Source organism: Mesocricetus auratus, unplaced genomic scaffold (assembly GCF_017639785.1).
Source record: "Mesocricetus auratus isolate SY011 unplaced genomic scaffold, BCM_Maur_2.0 Super-Scaffold_100707, whole genome shotgun sequence".
Classification (NCBI taxonomy): domain Eukaryota; kingdom Metazoa; phylum Chordata; class Mammalia; order Rodentia; family Cricetidae; genus Mesocricetus; species Mesocricetus auratus.
In genome coordinates this window covers 4,115,306-4,135,058 of record NW_024429269.1, presented here as the reverse complement: position 1 = coordinate 4,135,058, position 19,753 = coordinate 4,115,306, and the positions used below count along the sequence as shown (strand labels likewise).

The 19,753-nt window shown below is 43.6% G+C and overlaps 1 protein-coding gene across 3 annotated transcripts in view; it reads right to left on the bottom strand.

Annotated features, from left to right (window-relative positions):
• Positions 1–19,753, bottom strand: part of Msra (methionine sulfoxide reductase A) — a 317,423-nt gene that overhangs the window by 100,370 nt on the left and 197,300 nt on the right. For all 3 annotated transcript variants that reach the window (XM_040740563.1, XM_040740564.1, XM_040740565.1), the window contains exon 4: positions 7,142–7,246. In XM_040740563.1, coding sequence (XP_040596497.1) covers positions 7,142–7,246 — 105 coding nt within the window. The remainder of the gene's footprint in view (positions 1–7,141; positions 7,247–19,753) is intronic.

Here is a 19,753-nt window from a genome sequence, read left to right as displayed (position 1 = left end):
AATTTTTCTGTCACATCAAGACTGGACAACAGCTAGCTCTCCCATGTAATTGATGATTATCTCAATTTCCTCAGGGTCACCTAAAGATGCTTTTGCCCCAAACAACAAGAAATAGTTTATAGAACACAATGTCCACATTCCCAAGAGGTGGGGACCATTCAGTGGGTTATGAATGTTTATCATTATTTAGGGGGTTTGATTGCAAGTTGTTATTGGTCATGGTCAAGGAGAAAACTAAGCAAAGGAGATTAGATTCAGGGATCCTGTTCTAAAAAGGTAAAAAGGGGGATACAGGGATGATAGGATAAAATGGTAGATTATTGAATCTACTTTAAAACTAAGAAGCAACTATTAATCTCAAATATTTTACATGATATGGATTTTCATATATCGATAAAAATTTGAGGTTATTTTTGCTGTGTACATGTTTTTACTCTTAAGATATTAATTACACCTATACAGCTCATTTAAAAATATAAAGTATAGTTCTAGCAATTGAAGGCTATTATGACAAACTGTTTATGATAGTTAAAAAATATAGATTAGTAGTTAGTCATCTATAACAATCAAACTTGCAGTCATGTTAGGTATGTTTCCAAGGTTAAACAGAGATATTTTAGATCATCTTAAAACACTTTAGAGACCTACAGAATATGGTACTTAAGATGTCCTAGCAGCACCAATCTACTTCAAAAAAGGATAATGGATATTGAAGAACCTCCATATGGAGTTTGCTTTCATTTGTTGCAAACTTAGTCACTGGGCAAAAAACAAAAAACAAAAAAGACCTTGCCTCAACTGTTCACAGTGTGCTGCCCAAATTGGATAAGCAGGACACAAAAGAAGGTGATTGCTGAACTTTGCCAAGACAAGGTAGGGCAGACCTTCAAAAATTCCTGCTTCACAGGGGAGTCTACCAGTAGGCCAAAGACAGATGCTCCAATGTTACAGAGGAACCTTGAATGGCTGTCCAGGAAGCCAGATGTTTCTGTTGTTTCTATAGTTTAAGACGTTGTTTGCTCTGTACTTCCTGTTTACTTAGGTAAAATTTTATCTTTCTCTGATGGTATTTGAAGACTAGATAGTTACACTGTTTTCTTTGTTATCAAGCTCAGAAAGGAAACTTACAAAAGAAAAGTTTATAAGGTTGAGAGACATAAAAGCCCTCTTCTACATGTAGGCAGAACACTGTATACATAGCAAATAAATAAATAACTCTTTTTTAAAAAGCCGAGTGACCAATAGCTAGGCAGGAGAGAATAGGTAAGACTTCCAGGGAAAGAGAGGTACTCTGGGAAGAAGAGAAGTGGGGAGACACCAGAGAAACATGAAGAAAGTTGGATGTATAGAATGAAAGAAAGGTAAAAAGCCATGTGACAGAATGTAGATTAATAAAAGCAGGTTAATTTAAGTTATAAGAGCTGTTTGGAACAAGCCTAAGCTAAAAGCCAAGCTTTCATAATAATACATCTTTGTGTCATTATTGGGGCCTAGCAATCCCAAAAGAAAGTCATACAAGAAAGCTTGCTACACCTTCGCTCTTCTTTTTTCCATCTGGTAGCTACTGAGACTTATAGTCTTCTTGTCCTGTTTTTTTTTTCTTTCACACACTAGTAAGACAGTCCTCAAACTTTCTCCTGAGTCTGTTTTTAACTTCTTCTATTAACAAGACTAAAAAGCAATAAAAGGGAACTTTGATTTCCTTGGTAACAGCAGGATGGGACAGGAAGGATTCCTGAGTGTGGCCAAGGAAGAAGAGAGCAATAATTTATGTCCACATGGCTGGGCCAGGCTCAAAGCTACAGACAGCACCACTACCCTGAATACATACTCACACAGTAAGAATGGTTACAGATGTCTTGATCATGGAGCCTTTTAATTAAAAATTCGGAGGACTGACAGGAGCTCACCATCAGTTTATTGGTAGAGCTGTGCTAGTGAGACTACAGGGCAGGCTACTAGAAAAAAGAAGACAATGAGGCCCAACGTGAACCCAAGTAACCGTAGATCAAGCATCTTGCCTGAAGAGCTCAGGCTGGGATGATGACTTGATACTTCTGTTCTGCAGCTCTGCCATCCCTGTGGCCCACAATGGCTCTCTACGACACCCAAGTACATGATGGGGGGAGGAAGAAGAGGGAAAAGGACAGAAACGACACGGTGCCCCACTGCACCCCCACACAGAGAAGGGTGAGGAAGAGGAGGAGGCAATGCTGAGATGGTAAATATCCTGCCTAGATAATACACAACCACTAATGTATATTAACTTGATCTTAATAAACCACTAATGCCTCAGTAGTCAAACTTTCAATACATACCATACTTTCACAGTAAGGAATATGAATGTTTGAGTCTTTTTAAAAAGATTTGTTTCATTTTCCTGTGTATGACTGTAGGTTTGTGCACTGTGTACATACCTGGTGCCTACTTAGATCGGAAGAGGACATCGGATACCCTGGAGCTGGAGTTATGGACATCTGTGAGTCACCATGTGGTAGCTGGGAATTGAATCTGGGTCCTCTGCTCTTAACTGCTGAGCCATCTCTCCATCACCAAAGTTTGAGTCTTTATTAATGGGTACATGCCCATCTAAAAGTATAAGCTATCCAAATGGAGAAATAGATGCTGGCTCAATAGCTACTGTTAACAGGCCATGGCTTTCAAATGATTATCTAGAAGTTATTCTTGGCTTAGAGCTACTGTGAGAGACCTGCAAATCCCACAGTGGGCTGGCCTGGTCTAGTGACCATGGGATGTATTCTACGGGCAGGCATTCCCATTTCCCAGAGGTTGTGATACCTAACAAAATGTGGCTTTCACTTTAGAGTAGAATTAAACCCATAGTAGTAGTGTCTATTGCACTTACTTTAAAAAAAAAAGACCCTTCAGCACATTTACCATAGGAGGAGAAGTTTTCTCCCTTCTAAAGCTAGGGAAAGAATACAGACTGAGATCCAACAAACATGAAGCCCACCAACACTGGGCAAACTTCTGAGGTCTTAGGAACCTTGCCTCTCCTTTCCCATTATATAAGGATTCCAGACAAGATGAAGTGAAGTCAAAAGTATAAAACACTCATCACTAAGGCTAGTCCCTAAAAAGTCCTTAATAACTGGCAAGGTCCTGGTCCCAGAAAGAAGAGATGAAATAGCTTGTAATTGAGAAGTCAGATTTATGAGTTGGAATCTCGGCATTGTATTTTGTAGCTTGGTCCAAGATCCATGGTCTGTACTCTGTGCCCCAGCAGGAATAAGAATACTGAATTTGTGTTTTGGCTTCTATTTTTCCAGTGTGCAGTCTTACATACATTTATCTGAGTGCTTGTGTGATCTTGGTTCACTAGGTTCTGACTATTTTCTTACGAGAACACATTTTCCTCTGTTTCAATGGCTGGGTCCTCCTACCTACTCGGGCCACTTAGTGATTAGCATCACCAAATGGCATGCCTGACAAACAGAGGACACATAAGGTCCCAAATGGACAATTGCTTCCATAGCATTTCTGAGATAACGACAGGAGAGTCTCACATGTTTTCCAGCCACGCGTCCTAAATCCTAGACACTGATTCTGAATCACTGAGGAAACCCCCAATCAAGCCACCAAGTCTTGAAGAAGCATTTTAGTGACCTCCCTTTTATACCTTAATTGACAGTGAGACCATTAGCCAAATGGCTTAGCCCTCGGATTTATCAGTCAAATGGGCATAGTCAATAGTTCCTAACATGGTAAGCACAGTGATGAAATTAGACAAACAGATGATTTAGAATATCCATGACTGAAGGCATGGAGATTTGGCAGTCTAGTTAAAGGAGAGAGCACACGGCGCTGGGGCTTTGGAAGCCATGGGACGGCTGGCAGAGTAGGAGACTGGCCGCAGGAAGGGCAGGTCTCAGGCCCGAGAGCCTCCTGGTGGTTTTCACATCTCCGTGTCACTACTCATCTTCTTTCCCCATGAAGAGACTGTCCACACACAGAGCACCTTAGCCTTGGCACCCCAGCAAAGGGGTGGGGAGAACCTTCTCTTCTCATGTAACAAGACTTAGGAAACAACTGAACCCTCTCTGCCGATTCACCTATCCATTCCGTGGAGAGAGAGAGAGAGAGAAAGAGAGAGAGAGAGAGAGACAGAGACAGAGACAGACAGAGAGAGACAGACAGAGAGACAGAGAGAGACAGACAGAGAGAGAGAGACAGAGACACAGAGACAGACAGAGAGAAACAGAGACAGAGAGAGTATGTTACCATGTTTCACTGCACTTAGCTATCCCCAGAGTAATTCTGCTAATGACATAGGAAGAACATTGGAAGGTAAGGCTTAAGGCTTCATTCAATCCATGGTGTTCACCTGGATGGGTTTTTAAAACAACTTCCAGGTTATAAGTCTGTGATGGCATTAAAAACACCTCTAAAAACACAATCTGTCACTCTAGTGGATATTGCTGTGGATGTCACTAGTGGACAGTGCTGTGGGCTGTCACTCCATTGACACTGCTGTGGGCTGTCACTAGTGGACATTGCTGTGGGCTGTCACTCCATTGACACTGCTGTGGGCTGTCACTCCATTGATAGTGCTGTGGGCTGTCACTAGTGGACATTGCTGTGGGCTGTCACTAGTGGACACTGCTGTGGGCTGTCACTCCATTGATAGTGCTGTGGGCTGTCACTAGTGGACATTGCTGTGGGCTGTCACTAGTGGACAGTGCTGTGGGCTGTCACTAGTGGACACTGCTGTGGGCTCTCATTCCATTGACACTGCTGTGGGCTGTCACTAGTGGACAGTGCTGTGGGCTGTCACTAGTGGACAGTGCTGTGGGCTGTCACTAGTGGACAGTGCTGGGGGCTGTCACTCCATTGACACTGCTGTGGGCTCGGTGGTGCACCCTCTCCTTTTCACACCTGCTGTCTCTGCTCCTGTGCCACAGGATGTGACTGCAATTTAATTTTATGTGTATGGGTATTCTACTTGTCTCTATACCTATGTACCATGTCTGTGCCTGGTGCTATTGGAAGCTAGAAAAGGACATGTGAGCCATCCCATGGGTGGCAGGAATTGAATCTGGGTCCTCTGGAAGAGCAGACAGTACTCTTAACTGTTGAACCATCTCTTCAGCTCCAACTGATGTTTTGTAAAAGGTAATTAAGTATAACACAGTCAGTATAGTGAGCTCTAATATAATATGATTGGTATCTTTGTAAGAAAAGGAAGCACACGTAAGAAAGAACACACGAGGACCCGGAGAGGAGAGGACAATCAGCACACCAAGGAGAGAGGCCTCAGGAGAAATAAGACCTGCTGACCCCTTGGCCTGCTTTAAAAGCCATCCAGGCATTCATACTTCATTATGACACTAATACAGTAACTCAGGCCATAAACAAACAAACAAATAATAGAAGAGGTGACTGAGTGAGGACTGTTGAGTCAAATGCAATGTAAGTGGTAGGGAATAGAGAGCCTTCAAGGGCTTTCTTTGGGGAATCATCTTCCAGGCATTCAGGGGCCAGTACCTGTTAACATACTGCACTGATAAAGACACGGTGGAATGGTAAGATGTTAGGAGGTAAAGACAGAAAAGCCAGTGACACTCTGGCCTTCAGTGTATCTGAGATGCTGCTGAAGTGAGATCTCAGGAGTCCTACAGGGACAGAACATTGTATAAGTCAGCCAAGTTACAGGCTGCAAACCCAGCCTATGGGAACCTTGGTCTCAGGCTTTCTGGATTCCTGATGTGTGTCTAATGGGTAGTTAAGATGCTCTCAGCACTCTATCTTGACTCTTGGCTTCCCTAGATACATGGCTGAATGTCTGCCCATGTGATGGGAGACTTTAGTATGATCTCTTAGAAATATGCATGCACCAGCCAGAGCTTAATGTGCACACTGCCAGGATAGCCTTCCTCATATGCTAGGGCTGCCCAGTGATCCAAACTTTGGTGACAGCCAACATTCTGATAGCAGTCCTTTTGTCCCTGTAGGCGTTGGCCTACTGCCCCACATCTGAGTTCTCTTCCACCACCACAGAAAACCAGATGTTGTCGTTACAGGTCTACCCAGATCTTAGGTGTCATCTAACTGTGGGCTTCCCTGGTGCTGCTCTCACTCTGTTGTACTTGCCTCCACTCTGATCTTCGACTTCTGCAAATGACCCTAGTAGTGCAGAGCTCTAGTGGGGCATGTTCGAGGACACACTCAACACAACGAACAGCACTTAGGACCTACCAACTTGCTCTGGGTCCATGTTAGGATTTTACCACAAGCACAACCGTATCTGGGAAGGAAATGTCCACACCTCAAGAGTTAGTCAGTATGGCAAACCCACCACAGAAAATCCCAACGGGAAAATCATTTCTGTGAGTAGACAGAGGCTGGACAAAAGGTGCCTGTGCAAGATCCCAGTTCAGAAGCTTCGCCATCCCCAAGCAAGCCACAAACACCCCGGGGGCAAGGTGGCTGGGAAGTGGAGAAATCCTTCATTATTGGCTATTACCATAGTGTTAGCCAATGGGGGACTTTCTGCTTTCGAGTGTATCTAAATAATGCTCTGGCCATCAGAAACTGTTTTCTAATCAAAATACATTAATATTCCCACATAACAGATTCCAAGGAGGACAAATGAAATGTTTGAGTAACCCCAGCATTGTGGACTGCTGAACATTATTTTTCACCTTTATATTCTTTTTTTCCCCTTCCCGCAATCACCCACAGACGTTTCTTAAAAAACAAACCCGATAATGTCAAAAGATGAAAAAGGCTAAACTCTGCGAAAACAAAGGGTCCATAAATCAGGAAAACTTTTAGGTTACTGGAAAGACACTTTAATTTTGTAGACAAAAGGCTGCATTAAGGAAGAATAATGCAATAATCAAAGGTGAAGGGATCTCCATTGTCTGGCGTCTTTCTCTGTGGGAATTTTCCCACCCCTGACAGCTGTAAAGGGGGGAGGGGCGCCGACTATGGCTGAGCCTTTATTCTCTCGCCCCTCTACTCCCCGTGTGCCCCGCCCCCTTCTGTCAGTAAATGTCTGCAATCATATTCTTGAGCTCCTGTGTGATTTCAAGGTTCATCTCTCCCATGCAGCTCAAACACTAATTATCCCAGCTGTAATTAGTAAGATAATTAAATACTGGCTCACTCATCACTCTACCTTGGGTCGGGTCGTGATTCTCCCAGAAGACCTTGAGCAGTTCCTCAAAGCTGATGTGCTCTGGCTGGTACACAACCCGGACGACTTCTGCATGGCCGGTTTTGTCTGGAGAGAGACAGAACATACAACCCAATTTTACTGATAACATCAAGTCATTGCAAGCTCTTGGTGCTCAAAAGACCCCGCAGATGGAAGCTGAACTCTTCTCTCTGATGGAAGGGCACACGTGTAATTGGATTTCAGTTGCTGGTCTCTCAATCCCAGTCTCTGTCCCCAGTTATAAAGATATAGTTATCCTCCTGGAGATCCCGGGATGAAGACTTCTCCTGCGTCCGTTCATATTGGAACTAAACTCATTTTCCTTTTTCTCCCCAGCCCGCATTTATCCAGGTGTGTGGGTACATATGTGGGGGTGTGCATACTGACACTTCAGGTTGACGCCAGGAATTTTCCTGGTGCTGTTTTACCTTATTCACAAGATTTCTCAGTCAATCCTAGAGGTTGGTAATATGGCTAGTCTCCTTGACGGTTTGCTCTGAGGATCTTCAATCTCCCCGCTGCTGGGATTACAGGTGGGCTGCCCCCCCTGGCTTTTAGGTGGGGGATTATGGGACAAATGCTTTCACTGCTGAGCCATGTCCCCAACCTGAATTTTCCTTTCTCTAATCTAACTTTTATGAAGTCTAGAGCTAGTCTGACCTAGTGCTCAGGACCGAAAAATCTGCAAAAGGGGCTTTCCCAATTTCTTTTTCCATCACACTATGCTATGTGGAGTAGACTCAGCTGAAGTACAGTTCCAGAGAGAGAAACTTGCAGAGACAGACTGAGAACTTGTCTCCATTAGATAAATAGCGAGTGGTGAGATACACTGCTGTGCTCTGATCGCGGAGATCAGAGTTAGAGTCAAGTACCCAGAAGGTTTTATTTTCTCAGCCCACTTCCTCTCTGTGGTAAATATCAATGCTGGAACATGTCTTTTGCGGGGTACACTGTAAGTGAGTTTGTTCTCACAGGCAATCCTGAAGCTTCGATGATGGGGAGGGACATACATGCCTGCATACTTCTTATAACTTTCAAGTTCATGTTCTTCCTATTGGTCAGTCTAAGAACCCTGTATAATAGGCCTCCTCAGACAATACCATCTCTTCATTTCAAACCTGGTCACCTTTTCTGTCACCTTATGAAGAATTTGGCCTTGTCCAAATAGAAGTCTGGCCTTTGCCCTTGGTGCCTGGGAGATGAACTATAAGATATCCAATAGAAACGAGGATTTTCACAGTAGTTTTTAGGATGAAGAGAACTATACATGGCAGTCTTAAGATGGGATTGACTACACAGAAAGAACAACCATGAGGCCTTTGGTTGGCATGCTATTAGATAACCTGGAGGCTGGTGCCAACCACACTGGGCAATTGCTCCTGGAACATCAAGGCTTAGGTGAGTTTTGTTCTTGGTCAGCACCTTGTGCACTATCATGCATGGATGCTGGAGATTAACTTATCCCAGCTTTGCTGGAGAAAGTTCAGATGCCCCTGGAGCCCATCCAGACACTGTGCTTTGCCTCTCTGGCTGACCTGGAGCCCTGCTCTGTCCTGGTAATACATCATGACCATTCTTCCATCGAATTCTGATGGTCCTTCATACAAATGACCAGCCATGAGATAGTCTGGGGAGAGCTCCAAACTCAAGGCTCAGCAGGGCAGAGGGTTCATTGAACATGGGTTTTCTCACTTTAGTTCTGTCTGATAGCAAGGAAGACAGAAACTCCACTTTGCAAACCAGGCAGTCAAGATACACATAAGTTAGATTCACCTGAGGCCACACAGCTAGTGAATATCTATATATACTACAACTAAACACATGTGTCTGCCTCCTCCACATCCAGGGGCCACTCACTATGTCAAAGGAGAACGAGCAAGGTGAACATCGGGAACCCAAGCCCAGAAAAGGAATAAAGTCTCTCATTCTCTCTGATATTTTAATATGCAAATTTCTTCTTTATTATAGGAGCAATGTTTATGAATAATGTTAAGCCAAGAAGATGTAAGAGAAGGAACAAGGAGGGAATAAAACCATGCACTGCAATGAAGGTTTGAGCGAATGCCACTTACAATAACTCCACACCACTCCATCAGATGGTTGTCCGACTGCTTCTTCCCTCATTTCCTATCACTGGGCATTTACACGGAATCCTATTTCTAGCCATGAATGTAAATATTTTCCCACACTTCAGAGGCATCTCAAGTCACAGTTGAATAACTAGAATTTCTGGATCAACATTATAAATATCGAAAGATTTCTTGGTGGCCAGTGCCAAACTCCTCCTCAGTAAGGCTGACCACATTTTCTTTCCCATGAGCAGCATGAAGGCCAGTCTCACTCGCTATCAAGGTCTTTTTAAGTCCTAGCATCCATAGCTGGAGGAGAGGGCTCTGCTTCAGCTGGAGAGGGATCCTCATCACAGGAGTAAACACTACATTTCATGTGGACAGGCCAATTTAGTTTCTTCCTTAACATTGGTTGTGTTCTTTTCACAGTGAGATACTAGTGGCTAATATATTAAATTTTATTATTAGTTAGTCAATCCATATAATTGTATTCAGACAGCACAGTCACAGAATTTAGCATCTAAGCAGGCTATTTATTTATTCATTATTTTCCACAATTTCATGTGCACGTGGTGTGTGTGTGTGTGTATGTGTGTGTGTGTGTTTTCATGCGTGTGGGTACAGATGTGTGGGTGCATCTACATGAGAGTCTGTGCATGCAGAAGCCTGAGGCTGATGTCTGAAATCATGCTGGTCCCTCTTCTACCTTATCCACTGAGGCAGGATCTCACAATCAAACCCACAAATTGCCAATATCAATCTTGCTAGTTAGCCTTCTCTGGGGAATCCCTGTCTCCACCTGGCATTTACACAGGTTCTAGGGATCTGAACTATGGACTCACACTTGCGGCAAGCACTTTAACCACCGAGCCTTTCCTAGTCTCCTGAGTAGACTTTATGCTAACATATAAAAGGAATGGTTATGGGAAGCTTAGAAGATACAGCACGAATACCAGTGGTAATGGCAAACACTTCTGGTCTAGCATATATCTGATTTAATCATTTGAAATGTCAAAATGATTCAACTACTAAAGTGATTCAGTGACTTGATAATATGAAAAGCATTAAGGGGCTGGGGAGAGGGCTCAGTGGTATAGTGCCTGCCTCACAAACATAAGAGCTTTGGTTTAGATTTCAAGCACCCATATAAGAAAGCTTGGCATGGTAGCTCTTATCTGTAACAAATGCTGGGGAATTGGTTGTACGGACAGGTGGATCCCTAGATCTCACTGGCCAGTTAGACTAGACAAGTCAATGAGATTCAGGCTCAGACCCTGTCTCAACAAAATAATGTAGAGAGTGATGGAGAAAAATACCTGATGTGACCTCTGACCACCATGCACACAATACATGTGCACACACCCACATGAATACATGGTACACCACATGCACTCACATATGCACGCACATGCACAAAGCATTTGGGCCCTCTGAATGTGAAAAATGGTAACAATATGTTATAAACATGACAGACATTTTGATATGAAAAAAACATTGAAACCCAACAAGATATATATAAGCCAGAGATGCAAGCAGGTGTTTCACACGGGAAGCAATATAACTGTACTTTAAGACATAAGAAATGTTTAACATTTTTGTGATTGATAAAAGCAAATAAATGCACATTAAAGCATTAGTGTACCACCTATTATTTATCACGTGTAAAACTGCTTAAAAGGGTGCTGGTGATGCTGAAGAAACAGTAAAACCTACTTCATTTGACCCATGACAGCAAAAATGACTAAGTTGTTTTAGGAAGGTCACCTGCATATGTGGCAAGAGCCAGGAAGATGAGGTGAGCCAGGAAATAGAGCTCATGAGTGCAACCCCCCAGTAATGGGAAGACACATAAATGGCCACGAAATTTACACTGTCATTTCTACAACGGCAGAGTACTGTAAGAAACGCAAATATATTTGATTCAGTGTTACCATTTTGACTGCACAGAACAGTAGCAATCATATGTGCAATCAGATAGTATGTGTCTTTTGGTGATTGGCCTGCTTCACTTGGCATAATGCCCTCAGATCCATCCATGCTGTACATTTGTTAGGAAGACCTTTCTTTTGTCCCATCCCACCCACGCACACTCGCATGCATGTGTAAACCATATGTTGTTTATCCAGTCATCCACCAATGGACACCTGAGTTGTCCCTGTTGTTTAGGTTCTATGAACACAAAATACAGACATTGCTGTTTACTTGTGCAAGAAAGACAGAGCCCCCTTCACAGATGAGCAAGCTAAGGTTTCTTCACAAGTTTTCTCACGCTAGTCACACATCTAGGAAGCCACAGGATCCAAAGTCACCAAGCTTTAAATGCGGCTGAAGTATTTACCCATCCAATGACCCCAAGTAAAGATTTTAGAGTACAGGAACCGAAGTTACCAGAAGAGGGCAAATGTCACACAAGCAGTGACCCACATGAAAACTCACCTATATGACAATGGATACCCAGACTGCCAAAAAAAGATTAGTTTCTTCTTTTGGGATAGCAATGTGGGGCTCAGGAAGAAAAATTTTAAATTTTATTAGTGGAGGGGGAGAGTGGGTGTGTTCATGCCAGGCTGCATGTGTGGAGGCCAGAGGGCAATTCTGTAAAGCTGGTCCTCTCCTTCTATATCTAGGTGAGTCCCAGGGATCAAACTCAGGTCACCATGTTTTCAGAGTAAGCTTTATCCTGTGAACCATCTCGCTGGCCCAGGAAGGATTTTTACCCTCTAGCAAACACTTCTAGCTATGATTGCCACCACCATTATTTGTGAAGAGGCTTTAAGAAACCTGGCCATTGAAAGGAAACTATCATTTAAGTTGAAGCCCCAATTTGCATTGGCAAACAGTCCAGAGGGTGCCCTGGCCAAGCTCACCTTTCAGTTTCTTTACTTTATTTCTCCAAAGCACAAGAACCTGTGTAAAAATACACACTGCAAACGATCAAAAGGATTCGGGGGACTCAGGAGCTTTATGGAAATGCCCCAGCTTGGCAGGAATGAGCTAATGCGCTGAGCTAATTTCATTCCAGAGGCCAAACTGCAAACACTGTTTTGTGCTTCTGAGATAAAAAGGCCAGATCTTAAAAAATACTTCGAGCTGTGTCTTCACATTCCATCGTGCAAATAGCATGATGGGAGCGATGTGCAAACACGCTTGTTAGCAGTTCGCTGCAGCACGGCAGGTGTCTTCGCACTGCTGGACAAAAGTATCTTAAGAGGAAAAAAAGAGAAGGGCCGGGTGCTCTTTCTGAGTGTCTTGCCCCACTGCCTGGCCCTCCGGGTCCACGGCCTCAGAGGAGTGGGTAATGGGCCACAGTTCCCAGAAAATAAGCACCTAGGGCATCCCGGGGCAAGGATGGCCAGGTGCCATCCAGATGGAGCAGATTCTGGGAGCTTGGGAGGCCCGGTAGCGGGGCAGCCTCTTGGTTATATGGTTTCCTGAAGTTTTATTCCCTCTGAGCTTTGGCTTCATTGTCTGCAAAATGGGAACATTAATAGCTTTGACTGTACAGGATTGGATTGTACTCAAGATTAGTTCTGTACTAGATTTTTCCTACTATCCACTCAGCCTTCATCAAGATGGGGGTTCTGGCAGATTCAATGCTGTCCACTTGTCTAGTGACACATGCTCTGCTGCCTGATCCTCCTAACTCCTATGGGATCCTCATCCTCTATCCTAGATTGGACAGCTTTCTTGCAAACGAGGCGAACTGTACAAACAGGCGAGGTGTACAAACATATCACATATGACAACACAGAATACTCCTGCTTCAACTTGATTAATAATAGCCTATTTGGTATTGCTATGATTAGTATATCATTGTTATTTCTTTTTTCTTTTCTGCTTTTTTTTCGTCTGGGTACTTGTACTCTTACAATATTCTCTTGATAATTTCTAATAGTTGGAAAACCAAAGATCTAGAGTAAACTGGTGAGTTTCTTAAGGGGCCAGCACTCGCCACTGCTTTCCTGCACCCACACTTGCTGTCTCGGTGGGCAGAAGGCACAGGAGGGTCAGAGGCTTAAAGGAAGGTAGGAGCAGGTGAAATGTCAGGGAGGAGAAGGCAGGGGAAGCAAAGGTCATTATCTCTTTGTGATGAGAGCGAGGCGCGGATGAAGAATGGTGTCCTCATATTCTCTAGTAGTAACGGTAGTGTAGACAGGTAGCATGTGTGCCAAGCTCTTGATGTTCATGGTCCAAGCTGACCTCACAATACCTCATTCTCATTCTTTGGAGGAGGAAACCAAGATACAGAAAACAAGAGATGGTTCCCAAATACATACGAAGTGAGGAAGACGGGATATGAATCCTGCTAAGACGGCTCGGGGATGTGGGGAATGTGAGGACAGTGGAGAGGCGATAAAGACAGGTCCCATGTGTCTTAGAATGACAGAAAGTCACAGAAAGGCATGTTTCTTATGGTTGGAGAAGGCTGGGGTGGGTGTGAAGGAAGGGAGGGCATTCCCAGTAAGGCAAAGGTCACAGAAAATACAGGGATTCCAGGGAGAGTAAAAGGAAACAGACTTGAGCTCTCTGTCCAGAGAAGCTCTTGTGGCCCTGTCATTGGTAAAGGTTCACAGCCATCCATTCCCCAGCTACCTACTACTGTCAGTGAGAGGCAGGAACCCATGCCCATGCCTTGCATGCTACTTCTGAATCTTTACCTGCCTTGCATGCTACTTCTGAATCTTTACCATGCCTTGCATGCTACTTCTGAATCTTTACCTGCCTTGCAGCATCACTGCACCCCGGGTGGTTTTCAAGATGGATGTTAAGATGCCCGTTTTTATTGCTAGGAAAAACAAGGTTAAGCTCACAAGCAAAGGAGACAACTATGAACTCAGCAGAGTCAATAAAGCTCCCCCATGCCTCCATGCAGCGATATGTGGAGTTCTGGTCCAGCCTCAGAACCCTCCAGGATGGCTGTGATTCCGACCTTGTTTCCTACACCCCCCTGGATCCAGATCCCCTTGCTATCTGATCCCAGATGCCCCATCCACGGAGACTCTAACTTGCAACGTGGACCCCTGCCCATTCCTAATGCCTCTTGCTACCCAGAGTTCTCCAGAACCATACTGAGACAGGGGCCACTGGAAGAGCTGGTATACAGGAGAAAGCATAGCCCTTTGGGGTTCAACGGGATGAGCTTTGCTCAGGACCTAGCTCCTCAGCACCTCAGCAGAGTTGTGAGGTCACTCAAAGGGTCTCTCTGAGGAGGAGAACTGCACCAAGAACCCAGCATACACAGAACGGTTCAAATAATGATTCCCCCAAACCCTTATGAACCCTCAGTCCCACAGGGTCAGATCTCTGCAGGTAATACTTCCATGCTCACTGTCATCAAGCATGCTCTAGTATCCCCTCCAGGATACAGTGAGATCCTAGAGTGAAGCGACAGTAACAGTCACTCTTCACTGCAGCTCCTTGGGACAGAGCACAAGATACAACACGAATAAACACACATGGATCAGATGAGAACGTGTACTGAATTTTCCAACCACTCATTTAGCCATCATCCAGATGGCAGGCAGTCCATGAAGATCCTAACACTGTCCACTAGCCTAACGGCACATGCTGGGCTTGAACTCCCTGTCCCTAATCTCCCAAATTCGACATGAACTCCACTTCCCATCCTAAAATGGGCATCCTATCTCCCAGAGGAAGACACCGAATGAACCAAAACAACAATAACACTGTACAGATGGGCCAACAGGATATCTTATTTATTCGTTGATTTATAAGCATGAATCAAATCCTACAAAGTCCCACATGCTGTGCCAAGTATTGAGGATTCAATGATGACGAATGGTGACAGAATAACAACACGGAGCCCCTGCCCCATGGGTATTGCCTCGCGTCGCAGTCTAGGTAAGGAACTGATCTTTTGAATAAAAAGATCAGATCTATTTTATTTACCCTGCAGGCTGAAGGAATGGGAGAAGTGAGCTACAGAGATTTTTTTCATTAAATAATAACCATTCTTCAATATCCCGCATCCTTTCCCTGCCAAACAGATTCAGCTGAGCCACAGAACCAAATAAAAGAGCACAAAAAGACCCAGGTGTTTGAAGGGAGAAGACGGGCGAGAGGGTGGATGAATAATATTCCCCTTTCCCACACGAGATTCAGAACACTACTTTTCTCCCGCTAATTAACTACAAGGAGGTAAGGTGTCAGCTCAATTTCATCTCTAGCTCCCGCCGATAGAAAATGCGATTTCTAACAATGTACTCATTATAAAAAAAAGTCCTAATACATCAAAATTGGATGCCCTGTGGAGTTCATTATAGGATCTGAGGAGCGTCTATGCTGCCATTTTATCTTGGCTTTCTTCCTTTTGTCTCATCCGTCACTTAAAGTGTCCAACGAAAAATGTAAGCTTTTAAAAAGCATCCTATTGATTGAAACGTAGGAGGAAAATCCGCTAGAGTGATTGTATTTTTTTTAACTCTGGCCCACCATGGGGAGACATGGTGGGTAGTGTCAGAATCTGCTGGTGCATATTTTATGTGGACATATCACCCTGAGACTATTCTCTCAGGGGACCACGGAAACCACAGGTGGGTGCTTGCTCAGGAAAATTGCCCAAGACCGCAGCCCAACTTTTGGTTACACCTGAGGTTTCTCACCACCGCCAAGGGCATGTGTAGGTAAAAGTTGGACCTTAGTATGGGAATGGATTGTTCACTTGTTTTTGCATACAACATGCAAACAGCAGACAGCACCAGGCGAGCTGGGTTTACAGGATAGCGAGTACACCAAGTGTTGATGTGTGGAGCTGATGTTCATTTTGCAGAACTGGACCAGCGCCTCCCTTCCATGAGACATCTAGGCAGCATAAGATACTAGCAGACAATCTGCGAGTCACAGGCCTTTGGAGCTGAAAGAACAAAGGCAAGCCTCACTGGGTGATGGCCCAGTATTAACACAGGTATTGCCCACTGAGAAAACAGGACTCTTTGAACCGACGAGGTTAAACACCTCAGTATGAAATGAGGCCACATGTACCTGATCACAAGTGGGTTACACAAGGAAAGCAGCTCACAACAATTACCCGTAAGATTGTTGTGGCACTTTTTGAAGATTTGTTTATTTTTATTTTATGTATATGGATGGTTCGCTTGCATGTATATAAGTGCACTACTACATGTGTGTGTGTGTGTTCCTGGTGTTCTTGCAGACCAGAAGGAGGTGCTAAAGCCCTTGAAACTGGAATTATGAGCTGCCATGAGCATGCTGGGGACTGAACCCAGGTCCTCTACAGGAGCAGCAAGTTCTCGTGACCATCTTTCCATCCACTTGCGGCACCTTTTGGAACTCATCTTCACCTCTGCCCCTGACTCCGGACTAGAATTCCAACACAGGATAGGCCTGGGGATAGGCCTGTGCATTCTCATGACTTCTATGGATCCTTCTATTCAGAGTTGGAAAGGGAGGCAGTCACTTTGAACACATGGCTCTAAACAGTCTCAAAAATGTAAGGGTCTTGAAGGTCATCTGCATATTTTATCATACCCTGCTGCACCATCCACATAGGGTACACACTACTTCATAAAGTAGCTCATGTCACTGCTGAACTACCCCAATTCCATCTGTCACTGAGTCAAAATCTTCCTTCTACATTGGGTTCAAGTCATACCTTTTAGAAACTATTCATCCCCTCACAATGACTCTTCAGAAGGCTCGAGCCTCAGAGCATCGTGGGTTGTTAAATGGGCACTGACTAGGAGTCAGAGCCATATACCTGAGGCTCAACTCCCAGAAAGTTACTTCCCTTTTGGCCACAAATTGCTTCTCTGTGAAGAAGGGATAGCCACACTTGCCTCATCCATCCTGTTCTACTGTGCTGGAAGCCCTCACAGCACACAGGCATGGAAAACCCTTTGGGAATGTACCTGCAGCAATCACACCCTGCCAGCAGCTGCTGAGTCTAGGACTTGCTATTACCACACACCGAGAGCGATGAGCCACATTACCACACGGCTTCATTCCTTCACCTCAGAACTATTCTAAGGTGTAGGATCTGGCTCTGCCCAGCGGTATTGGCAGGGTCAGCTCTTGGGTGGGGTTATCTGGGTAAGCTATTGAGAGTGGGCTTGCATAGCAAGTGTTTGTGCTCTATGAGGACCAGAAGACAGCTAGAGACCCCTGATACCATAGTGACAATGAGGTCATGAAAACCAAGTCTGGTGCTTTGTCATACTTGTACAAAAGCATTCACAGCTTTGAATGACATGGGTGAGAAGCAGCATACTGTTGGAGGCAGCTACCGTAACCCGGTAACTGATTGCACAGTGTGGCCATGCAGCTGCTTGGGGCCATCCACAGAGAACTGCACACTCCTTTGCATCTGACTCACGTGACATTTGCTTTTTGAAAAAGTCTGTGTGATGGTTGCATACTTTTCCAATTTATATGGTGCATTGTATACAAACACCCCACACAGGGCAAGAATGGTTCTGACTTATTTCAGTGTCTAAAGTAACAAATGATAACGTGCCCATACCTTAAGTTGTTGCTGGTGGTGTTTTATAGTGGTGCTAGAGATCAAACACAAATCCTTGTATATGCTTGGTTCTCTTGAACCAGTTTAACTACTTTTGAGAGAAATGTAACTAAAAGCCAAACCTTCAGATTTATTTTGAATATAGCCCCATATATAAATACTATTGGTTGCCTGGGAAGTTTTGGCTTTTTCACCTGTTCAGGCCCAAGGCACCTGTTGAACCATGGGACAAACAAAGAAATCAATCCAGCATTGCTATTTCAAAAGCATGCAAACCAGATAAGCATCCCAAGGCTACATCTTTCTAAATAAATACAGTTATATATATATATTTACTTATATATGCATATATATCATATGTGCAATGTTTATATAATATATATTCTAATATATTACATGGTATAGACTAGTATATAGTAATACATTTTATATGTAAATATTATAAAATTATATTAGTATATATAAATATATTCTATATATTCTAATGTTGCATATTATATTAGAATATATAAGGCTATATTAATATTAGATATATATAATTAAAAGCTCTTTAGAATATATGCATAGCCCAGAACCAGGCAATTTTATTTCACTGGAATCTAATTAAACTATTTTCAATGACCATGATATTACTCCCATAAATACTCCACCTGAGGGTAGCCACTAAATTACTGAACCAATGGCTTCCTATGGAGTCAAATTTAGCTGTAGCTAGATTGACACTGGGAATCTTTTAACCTTGATTAGTAAGCTTTGATGACAGCTAGTAATTAATTTAGGACCCCAAAGACATGTCCTGGGACCATACCAAATGGTTTCAACAATGAAGTGCTAGGAAGTTGTGCCAAGGACATTGGCATTGTAGTTAGAACGTGACTCAGATGAATTCCTCAGCCTTCCTGGAGTCTTGGGTCCCTTAGCCAGACAGCAGTTATAATAAAGATGCCAAAGGGCACACTGTCAGGATTACATCACACACACACACACATTCTGTTAACTACAAATTAATTTCCAATACTTAATTTCCTCTACCACCACCTGACAAAGGTGGGAATTTAATAAAAATAAGCCAAGAACCACAGTTTCACACGTAGTACTAGGCTATGAGAAACCCAAAGCCTGGGCCTGCTCTCAAAGAACTCATGAAAACAAGGATAGCATGGACTAGGCACTGTAGGAATGGTGCAAATAATTGTCCTAAGTTCACGGGAAGGGCAAAACAGAGAAGGTGCAACAGAGAAAGAGTGTCTAACAAGAAACTGAAAAGTGGTGTGTATTAGTTTTACTTCTGTTGCTATGATAAAACACCATGACAAAAGCAACATAAAGGAAAGGGGATTTTATTTTGACCCAGCATTCCAGAGGCCTATTGTGGGAAAGGCACAGTGGCAGGGACATGAGGCATCTATCCATGGCTTCAATAGTCCTGAAGCAAGACAACAGGGAGTGTGTCTGGGCTCTAAAACCTCAAGGCCAGCCCAAGGAGACATGCTTTTTCTCACAAAAGCTCTATTTCCTAAGGGTTCCAAAACCCACCCAACAGTACCACCAGCTAGGGACCAAATGTCTAATACATGAGCCTTTTGACAGACATCTTACCCTAAAACCACAGCAAGGTATAAGGTAGATAGAGGTAGAAAGGGGGACCCTTAGATGATAAAACTGACAGCACCATGACACAGACAAGGGAGACCACAGAATGGGAAGGATGTCTTAAGCAGTTGATCCATGCCAGTTTTTCTGTAACCATGGTGACCACTCATAAAACCCAGGTACTAGCTCTGTCTGCTTTGATGCCAGCATTCTCTCCCATGGCTGATGGCCACATTCACCAAGACAGCTGCCCTTGTTCCCAAACGTATTTAGATCAATTCTTCATCTTGTAATTAAATAACCAAACATCGGTCTAGGGAAGAAATAAAACTAGAAAAGCTGCAGAGCTTCGTTTCTATTAAAATTAAGTTTAACTCGAAGTAAGTTTTAAAAAAAGGAAAAAGAAAACAC